The following is a 10471-nucleotide window of genomic DNA, read 5'->3' as shown; positions in this document are numbered from 1 at the left end:
GCAAAGAAAAAACAGAAGAAATGGAAAGGAAAGAAGGGGAATTGGAAGCCCAACAGATCAAATGATGATTAAAATGATGAATCAGATGCAGTGGAGGATAAAGGCAATGTGAAGAAGTAACAAAAGAAGAAAGATAAGAAGAGTATAGAGTGCTACAATTGCCATAGATTTGGACACTATGCGTATAGAGGATCGAAGCTGGACTTGGCATTTAAGGTTTGGTCATTTGAATTTCAAAGACCTAAAGTACCTTGGAGAGAAGAAGATGGTATCTGGAATGCCTAAAATCACTATACCCGAGAGTGTATGTGAATCATGTTTGGCTAGAAAACAAACCAGAAAACCGTTTAAGTCGGAGATGAAATCAAGAGCAAAGGATTGCTTGGAGGTGGTGTATTCTGACATATGCGGACTGTTTGAGGTATCTTCTTTGGCTGGAAACATATACTTTATAACTTTTGTTGATGAATTCAGCAGGATGGTATGGCTATTTGTGACCAAAATAAACAATGATGCACTTGATGTCTTCATAAAGTTCAAAGCATATGCAGAAAGGGAGAGTGGAAATCAATTGAAGATCCTACGAACGGATGGAGGGGGAGAATATACTTCTGGAGATTTTAAGAATCATTGTCAAACATGTGGGATAGTGCACTAAGTCACCCCTTACACACCACAACATAATGGGTTGGCAGAAAGGAGAAATCGTACTATTGTAAACATGGCCAGATGTCTCTTAAAGGAGAAGAATTTGCCACGTAAATTTTGGGGAGAGGTTGTATCTACATCTGTCCACATTCTCAACAGATGTCCAACAAAGAGATTAGAGGGTAGGGTACCTCTAGAAGTTTGGACTGGAGTGAAGCCAACAGTTAACTATTTCAAGGTGTTTGGCTCACTGGCTTATAGCTGTAAGACCCTAGAACCTCAAGAATTTACCAAGTTGTAAAAAAGTTCAAGTTATAATGTAAAATGGAATGCTGTCAGGTTTGACATGGTTTACTATTTTAATTATAACTTTTTGTAGAAAATATCAATTGAGTTGATTCTTGTTTCATTGGAAACTAGACTCAAAGAGCTTCAATTTGACTACTCATACACATATTTTGGACTTCGGGAAGGTGTCTAACTGAGCTGGGGAAAACGTGACAGTGTTGCTGTCCAGGGGCTAGCGTCCAACCTTAATTTTAGGTACATTTTTACAAGTTGCGATTTTTTTGGAGTGGGTAGGTTGTGTTCTGAACTAGGAGAACATTTTGGAACCTTTGGAGACTTTCCTACCATGTTTTAGGGCTGAAAAAAAAATGGTTTAGGATGGTTCATTGGTTGTTTATTATTGCTAAGTACCAAGTGCATAGGTCCTTTGTTGTCTAAGGCATCTTCTTTAATTCCAAATCAGATTTGGAGTTTTGGGGGAGAGTAGAGAGGTCCTTGGTGGGAGGTGAACGAAAATCCTAAGTGTTCTAAGTGTGGAGACTGACTTGGTCTAGCAAGGAGGAGAGGAATTGCTCTCTTTGAAGAAGAGAGATTTAAGTTAGAATTTTCTTTGAAATTGAAAGTGAAAACAAGCAAAGGTGGTGGTCTAGAGGTATCAAGAGTGAAGAATTTCTTGCAAGGAGAAGAGGTAGGGGAGCTAATCCTTTCTTGATTATGATCATGAATATGAGTATGAATGTGTTAAAATTTGGTAATGGTAGTTATCTATTGACTTGTGAAAAATTTGGGTTTCATGATTATAATTTCTTATTTTCGAGTTACTGTGGTGAAAAATTTAATTATATTGAACATTCTGAGTTGTAATAATTATTTGAGTTAAATCATGAATTGTAAATAAGTTGATGGTAAATTTGGATGGGTGGTATAGGCATTATTGCCATAATTGTAAATCTGAAATTTTATTTATTTTCCTACGACTTTGGTAAGTCGGGAGAGGAGAGGTTTGAAGTCGGACACTACTTTGGTAAGTAGGTGGGAAAATGAGAGGTGAATTTGACATAAACCGCACTGCTTTGGTAAGTAGGCGGAGTGTTCCACGCTATGCTACTTTGGTAAGTAGATAATATTACATTATTGTGCTACTTTGGTAAGTAGACAATATCACCTTGTTATACTACTTTGGTAAGTAGATCACCTCGTTAGATTACTTTGGTAAGTAGTCAGTATCACATGGTTATACTACTTTGGTAAGTAGATCACCTTGTTAGATTACTTTGGTAAGTAATCAGTATATCATGGTTATGCTACTTTGGTAAGTAGACAGAAGGATTGTTGACTATTGTGCTTTGGTAAGTAGGCAGATTAATAATATGTTGTATTGACTCTAGTGAATCGACTGATGATTTTGACTGGAGAAATATTATAAAGTATCAGTGTAATAGTTGGTTTTTGAGTATGTTTGAGATGCATGTATTTGACTGATTGCCATACTTGTGATGTTAGTAAGATTGTGGATGATGTATATTTCTTGAATCGGTTAGCTCACCCTACTGTTTGTGTTTGTGTTTGTGCATGTGAATGCGATGATCGTATAATGTGTGATATTATACGGGAGCAGAAACTATATCAGATGAATTAGCAGATGGTTCTGGACTCGCTTAGAAGATGAGAGATCTGTGGGGAAAAGGAGACATGGGGAATTTCTAAAATAAATCTGTGTTTGAATTTCCGAACTGTGAGAAATTTTAAATTTCAGAAGTCTATGAACTGTGTGGAATTTTATCTTCAGAAGACTTGTGCTGTAATAAAGAACTTAATATTTTATGGGTGTTGAAATTTGTTAAAGACGAATTACATATGTATTTTGTGGAAAATAAATTGTAACGCCTAAATCGGGGTGTTACATTGTTTGGTATCAGAGCCATGGTTTTCAAAAATCTTTTGGGGCTTTTGGGAAGTGAGCTCGTCAACTTCTGTTGTGTGACTCTGTGATTTGTTGTGATTATTTTGTAGCTCTTTTGGAGAGCGTTGGTTTGAAAGGTAGAGATATGCATTGTTTTGACTTGTGTTTAAATTAATTTCTTTTGACGTATATGGTAGAACATGGCACGTCGATCTAACAATGTTGGTCAAACACCTCCAATTGATGATTTTAATCGGGCTGTTGATCGGATGATCAACGCAATGGAGAGGCAGCATACCACTCAGGAACCGAGGACTTATTCGAGGCTGAATGACTTTTTGAGGCACGACCCAACAAGGTTCAATGGAAGAGCTACGCCAGATAAAGCAGATGCTTGGATCAAGGACATTGAGAAGATCTTTCATGTGATCAAGTGCACAGATGAGGAAAAACTAGATTACGCAACCTTCATACTGAAAGAGGAAGCAGAGTACTGGTGGGATGGTATGAAGCGACTGATGGAATCTGATGAAGAGGCTATTACTTGGAACAGTTTCAAGGACAAGTTTTTGGAAAAGTACTTCCCGACTAGTGCCAAGATCGAAAGGGAGCAAGAGTTCTTGGCCTTGCGTCAAAGTGGGATGTCAGTGCAAGAGTACATCGACAGGTTTGAGTATCTTATCCGTTTTTATAGTCAGCACATGACGGAAGGGTGGAAGTGTCAAAGATTTGAGCAGGGTCTGAGGTATGACCTGAGGAGAATGATTGTACCTCTTGAAATCAAGAAGTTTCCAGCCTTAGTTGAGAAGACAAAAAAGGTGGAGTTACTGGAAATGAACCGAAACCGAGTTGACAAGACTCAGAAGGACAAGTTTATTAGAGGAAAGCCAAGGAAGAAGCCATATCAGCGACCCCAACCGCTTATGCGAACAGCCGTGAAATGTTTTGAATGCGGTGGTGCGCACTACAAGAAGGATTGTCCTAAGCTCTCTGGAGTGAAGGTTGAAGAGAAGAGGTGCTTTGTGTGTAACAAGCCAGGACATTTCGCTCATGTTTGTCCTGAGAAGAAGATAGCATATGCACCACAACAACCAAGTTCTTCAGGCGTGAAGCCCAAGATAGCTGGAAGAGTTTTCGCTTTGACCGGTGAAGAGGCTGCAAAGCCAGGTAATCTCATCCTTGACACATGCCTTTTGTTTGGTAAATGTGTGCATGTATTGTTTGATTCCGGAGCTACGCACTCCTTTGTTTCTTCTACTTGTTTGAAAGACTTCAGTATACCGGTGAGTAATCTAAGGTATGAATTGGTGGTTTCGACACCAACATCGGGTCAGATCTCAACCAGTTCAATCTGTGTTGGATGCCCGATTGTAGTCTTCGGACGCAAGTTCAAAGTGAACTTGATTTCCTTACCTCTCGAAGGCTTAGATGTAATTCTGGGAATGGATTGGTTGACCGCCAATCACGTTCTTCTTGACTGTGGACAACAACGATTGGTTTTTCCAGACTCGGATGGTTTAGAACTGATCTCAACCAAAGAAGTTCTAAAGGATGTTAGTGATGGGGCCATGTGTTTTGTACTGGTAGCTCAAGAGAAGAAGAGTTTTGAGGTTCAGACGATGGGTATCCCAGTAGTGGAAGAGTTCGAGGATGTCTTTCCAGATGAAGTACCAGGGTTGCCACCAAGCAGGGAAGTGGAGTTCTCTATAGACTTGGTACCAGGAGCTGGACCAGTGTCTATGGCTCCGTATAGGATGGCTCCGACAGAGCTAGCAGAGCTGAAGAGACAAATTGAGGAACTACTGAAGAAGAGGTTTATCAGGCCGAGTGTGTCACCATGGGGAGCTCCAGTCTTGTTAGTAAAGAAGAAAGATGGTAGTTCAATGTTGTGCATCGACTACCGGCAGCTGAATAAGTTGACGATTAAGAACAAGTACCCACTGCCAAGAATTGATGACTTGTTGGATCAGTTGCGAGGAGCTGGTGTGTTTTCAAAGATTGACCTGAGGTCTGGTTACCATCAGATCTTGGTCAAGCCAGAGGATAGTCAGAAGACGGCTTTCAGGTCATGTTATGGTCACTACGAGTATGTGGTGATGCCGTTTGGAGTGACCAATGCTCCTGCTATATTCATGGATTACATGAATCGAATATTTCGACCGTGGCTAGATAAATTCGTTGTTGTGTTCATAGACGATATTCTTATATATTCAAGGGATCGTGAAGAACATGCTGAACATTTGAGGATTGTGTTGGAGACTCTTAGGGAGCATCAATTGTTTGGGAAATTATCTAAATGTGAATTTTGGTTGGAGGAAATACAATTCCTTGGCCACGTGATTTCTGCCAAAGGAATTTCTGTAGATCCAACGAAGGTGGAGGCAGTGCTAAAGTGGGAACGTCCAAAGACGGTGTCAGAAGTAAGAAGTTTTGTGGGCCTAGCTGGTTACTACAGGAAGTTCGTCGAAGGTTTCTCCAAGATAGTGGGTCCTTTGACGCAGTTGACTCGTAAAGAACAACCTTTCTTATGGACCGACAAGTGTGAAACAAGTTTTGAAGAGATGAAGAAACGGTTGACAAGTGCTCCAGTATTAGCAGTCCCTGATACTTCTAAAGCTTTTGAAGTGTTTTGTGATGCTTCATACCATGGGCTCGGTTGTGTATTGATGCAGGAGAAGCGACCAGTAGCTTATGCATCGAGACAGTTGAAGGTGCATGAAAGGAACTATCCAACGCACGACATCGAATTAGCGGCTGTGGTTTTTGCTTTGAGGACTTGGAGGCACTATCTTTACGGATCACGTTTTCAAATCTTTAGTGATCACAAGAGTTTAAAGTATCTCTTCGATCAGAAGGAGTTGAACATGAGGCAGAGAAGGTGGATGGAGTACTTGAAGGATTTTGATTTTGAGTTACAGTACCATCCAGGGAAAGCAAATGTTGTAGCCGATGCTTTGAGTAGGAAGCGAATGCATGTGTCAGCTTTGATGGTGAAGGAGTTTGAATTAATAGAAAAGTTCAGAGATATGAACTTGGGGTTACAGCTGAGCCAAGATCACCTTTGGTGTTGTCATTTAAAGATCACAAATGATTTCTTGGAAGAGATCAAATTGGGACAAAAGGAAGACACAAGTCTACAAGATACAGTGGAGTTGTTGGGAACGGATCAAGCTAAAGACTTCAGTTTGGGATTAGATGGTATTATTCGTTTTAAGAATAGAGTCTGCATTCCAGCAAAGGATGAGTTGAAGAAGATGATTCTAGAAGAAGGACACAAGAGTCGTCTTAGCATACATCCTGGTATGACTAAGATGTACAAAGACTTGAAAGAATCTTTCTGGTGGAGTGGGATGAAAAAGGATGTGGCGAGGTTTGTATCTTCTTGTTTGGTATGTCAGAAGGCTAAGATAGAACATCAAAGGCCAGGAGGAATGTTACAACAGTTGGATATTCCCCAATGGAAATGGGACAGCATCTCGATGGACTTTGTAACTCACTTACCAAGATCATTGAAGGGTCATGATTCCATTTGGGTGATAGTTGATCGATTGACGAAAAGTGCTCACTTTTTGCCAATCAACCTGAGGATGTCAATGCAGAAGTTGGCGGAGTTGTACATTCAAGAAATAGTGAGATTGCATGGTGTACCAAATAGCATTGTCTCAGATCGGGATCCAAGGTTTACGTCAAGGTTCTGGCAGCAATTGCAAGAGGCTTTGGGTTCGAAGTTAAGAATGAGTTCAGCATATCATCCTCAAACAGATGGACAAACTGAAAGAACTATTCAGTCATTGGAAGATCTGCTGAGAACGTGTGTATTGGATCATTTGGGAGGTTGGAGTGAGGTTTTGCCTTTGGTGGAATTCACATACAACAACAGCTTTCATGCGAGCATTGGAATGGCACCGTATGAAGCATTGTATGGGAGAAGGTGCAGGACACCTTTGTGCTGGTTTCAGGATGGAGAAACAATTTCAGTAGGTCCCGAGTTATTGCAGCAAACAACAGAAAAAGTCAAGTTGATACAAGACCGGATGCGTGCAACACAAAGTCGACAAAAATCTTATGCAGACAAGAGAAGAAGACCTCTTGAGTTCAACGAAGGAGATCATGTGTTTCTACGTGTGACACCGATTACCGGCATAGGTAGGGCTATTAAATCAAGGAAGTTGTCACCAAAGTTTCTTGGTCCTTACGATATTCTTAGGAGGATTGGACCAGTAGCATATGAGGTAGCGTTACCACCACAGTTGGCGAACTTGCATAATGTGTTCCACGTGTCGCAGCTGAGGAAGTATGTCTCTGATCCGACTCATGTTTTGGAAACAGATGACATTCAAGTGCGTGAAGATCTTACTATCGAAGTGATGCCAGTAAGGGTGTTAGAAGTTCAAACAAAGAAGTTACGAGGAAAGGAAATTCATACAGTGAAGGTGCTTTGGAACGAGGAAACCCAAGAGATGACATGGGAGCTAGAGGATTATATGATAAAAGAATACCCTCATTTGTTTGAGTAACATCTTAATTTTCGAGGACGAAAATTTTTTTAAGGGGGGTAGAATGTAAGACCCTAGAACCTCAAGAATTTACCAAGTTGTAAAAAAGTTCAAGTTATAATGTAAAATGGAATGCTGTCAGGTTTGACATGGTTTACTATTTTAATTATAACTTTTTGTAGAAAATATCAATTGAGTTGATTCTTGTTTCATTGGAAACTAGACTCAAAGAGCTTCAATTTGACTACTCATACACATATTTTGAACTTCGGGAAGGTGTCTAACTGAGCTGGGGAAAACGTGACAGTGTTGCTGTCCAGGGGCTAGCGTCCAACCTTAATTTTAGGTACATTTTTACAAGTTGCGATTTTTTTGGAGTGGGTAGGTTGTGTTCTGAACTAGGAGAACATTTTGGAACCTTTGGAGACTTTCCTACCATGTTTTAGGGCTGAAAAAAAAATGGTTTAGGATGGTTCATTGGTTGTTTATTATTGCTAAGTACCAAGTGCATAGGTCCTTTGTTGTCTAAGGCATCTTCTTTAATTCCAAATCAGATTTGGAGTTTTGGGGGAGAGTAGAGAGGTCCTTGGTGGGAGGTGAACGAAAATCCTAAGTGTTCTAAGTGTGGAGACTGACTTGGTCTAGCAAGGAGGAGAGGAATTGCTCTCTTTGAAGAAGAGAGATTTAAGTTAGAATTTTCTTTGAAATTGAAAGTGAAAACAAGCAAAGGTGGTGGTCTAGAGGTATCAAGAGTGAAGAATTTCTTGCAAGGAGAAGAGGTAGGGGAGCTAATCCTTTCTTGATTATGATCATGAATATGAGTATGAATGTGTTAAAATTTGGTAATGGTAGTTATCTATTGACTTGTGAAAAATTTGGGTTTCATGATTATAATTTCTTATTTTCGAGTTACTGTGGTGAAAAATTTCTATTAATTGTTTTCACCGTTGGATTTAGCTAAAAGTATAGTATGTGAATCCTAAGACCTATTACTAAACTTTGACCGTTCGGATTTGAAAATAGAAGTCTGTAATTGGAGAAATAAATCCTGCAAGTTTGAGTAAATTAGTTGCCCCTGTAGTTCTGTTACTGAGTTGTCACGGTATAATATAGATTTTGACCTATTTAACCGTTAGATCAACCTCAAAATTTGATATATGATTCTTAGGACATATTAATACAATTTGACCGATCGGATTTGGAATTGAAGGTCTCTGTTTAGAGAAAGAAATTTCGAAAGTTTGAAATATTTGATGAACACTGCAATTCTGTTCTTAAGTTATAATGGTAAATATTTCATATATATTCCATTTACCGTTAGATTGAGCCCAAACTTTAGTATGTAGTTCATAAGACATATTAGGTGATTTTGACCGTTCAGATTTGGAATTAGATGTCTGTGCTTAGAGGAATTCATTCCGCATTTTGAGTTTAACCGAGAACCACTTAAGTTTCTGTCTCTGAGTTACCTCGGTAAAACCTCCATATCTACTTAGTTAACCGTTGGATTACCCTGAAATTTTAATATGTTGTTTCTAAACGATAGTGTCATACTTGGACCGTTCCGATTTGAAATCGGAGATACAGATTTATAGATATTAATTTCGTATCTTCTCAGGGATCTTAATATTGCTTAATTTATGTTTTTGGATCATTTATACATAAATTATGATTTCCGCCTCATTAACCGTTGGATTGGACTGAAAATTTTACCATATGAGTTAAACATGTTGTTTATTAGTTTGATTGGTTCAGATCTGTAATTAATGATATGAGTGAAGAGTAATATTTTCACGAAATAGTAAATTTATTTGTATTGGGTAAAAACTTGGATAATTATATTCTTAAATTGTATGTGTAGTTGTATTTTGGAGATTGGAGGATGAGTAATATAATATATTCTATATTAGAAAATTTAATTATATTGAACATTCTGAGTTGTAATAATTATTTGAGTTAAATCATGAATTGTAAATAAGTTGATGGTAAATTTGGATGGGTGGTATAGGCATTATTGCCATAATTGTAAATCTGAAATTTTATTTATTTTCCTACGACTTTGGTAAGTCGGGAGAGGAGAGGTTTGAAGTCGGACACTACTTTGGTAAGTAGGTGGGAAAATGAGAGGTGAATTTGACATAAACCGCACTGCTTTGGTAAGTAGGCGGAGTGTTCCACGCTATGCTACTTTGGTAAGTAGATAATATTACATTATTGTGCTACTTTGGTAAGTAGACAATATCACCTTGTTATACTACTTTGGTAAGTAGATCACCTCGTTAGATTACTTTGGTAAGTAGTCAGTATCACATGGTTATACTACTTTGGTAAGTAGATCACCTTGTTAGATTACTTTGGTAAGTAATCAGTATATCATGGTTATGCTACTTTGGTAAGTAGACAGAAGGATTGTTGACTATTGTGCTTTGGTAAGTAGGCAGATTAATAATATGTTGTATTGACTCTAGTGAATCGACTGATGATTTTGACTGGAGAAATATTATAAAGTATCAGTGTAATAGTTGGTTTTTGAGTATGTTTGAGATGCATGTATTTGACTGATTGCCATACTTGTGATGTTAGTAAGATTGTGGATGATGTATATTTCTTGAATCGGTTAGCTCACCCTACTGTTTGTGTTTGTGTTTGTGCATGTGAATGCGATGATCGTATAATGTGTGATATTATACGGGAGCAGAAACTATATCAGATGAATTAGCAGATGGTTCTGGACTCGCTTAGAAGATGAGAGATCTGTGGGGAAAAGGAGACATGGGGAATTTCTAAAATAAATCTGTGTTTGAATTTCCGAACTGTGAGAAATTTTAAATTTCAGAAGTCTATGAACTGTGTGGAATTTTATCTTCAGAAGACTTGTGCTGTAATAAAGAACTTAATATTTTATGGGTGTTGAAATTTGTTAAAGACGAATTACATATGTATTTTGTGGAAAATAAATTGTAACGCCTAAATCGGGGTGTTACAATAGCCATATAGCATACCAAAAGCGCACAAAACTTCAAGATAAGAGTGAAGCAATGATACTTGCTGGATATCATGCTACTGGTGCCTACAAGTTGTATATCCAATCAAGGAGAAGATGGTGTTAAGTAGGGATGTTAATATGCTCAAGGAT

General features: G+C 38.5%; 1 protein-coding gene and 1 long non-coding RNA gene across 3 annotated transcripts; both read left to right on the top strand.

Moving 5' to 3' along the window:
* The first annotated feature begins 1109 nt into the window (after nucleotides 1-1109).
* LOC148206158 (uncharacterized) lies at nucleotides 1110-2765 on the top strand. Its single transcript, XR_015783506.1, has 2 exons — nucleotides 1110-1624; nucleotides 2555-2765. It is a non-coding gene; the product is annotated as an uncharacterized LOC148206158 (long non-coding RNA).
* A 162-nt stretch (nucleotides 2766-2927) lies between these two features.
* Nucleotides 2928-10244, top strand: LOC148206157 (uncharacterized). Of its 2 annotated transcripts, none has more exons than XM_088104117.1 (2): nucleotides 2928-4006; nucleotides 10034-10244. In XM_088104117.1, exons 1-2 carry the CDS (start codon nucleotides 3040-3042, stop codon nucleotides 10075-10077), a joined length of 1011 nt encoding a protein of 336 aa, XP_087960243.1. In that variant the 5' UTR covers nucleotides 2928-3039; the 3' UTR covers nucleotides 10078-10244. The 2 variants fall into 2 exon arrangements, 1 of the variants encoding a protein (XP_087960243.1); XR_015783505.1 differs by lacking the exon at nucleotides 2928-4006 and adding an exon at nucleotides 7617-8114.
* Nucleotides 10245-10471: the final 227 nt, after the last annotated feature.

The sequence above is a fragment of the Vigna umbellata genome, chromosome 1, assembly GCF_029865625.1.
Source record: "Vigna umbellata cultivar VRB3 chromosome 1, Vumbellata_1.0, whole genome shotgun sequence".
Classification (NCBI taxonomy): Eukaryota; Viridiplantae; Streptophyta; class Magnoliopsida; order Fabales; family Fabaceae; genus Vigna; species Vigna umbellata.
Note: the sequence above shows the minus strand (reverse complement) of the source record. Positions and strands in the feature narration are given on the sequence as shown.

Coding starts and splice junctions, on each gene's coding strand:
- LOC148206157 (XM_088104117.1), top strand. CDS start 3,040: ATGGCACGTCGATCTAACAATGTTGGTCAAACACCTCCAATTGATGAT. Junction 4,007..10,033: donor TGAAGAGGCTGCAAAGCCAG/GTAATCTCATCC, acceptor ATACGGGAGCAG/AAACTATATCAGATGAATTA.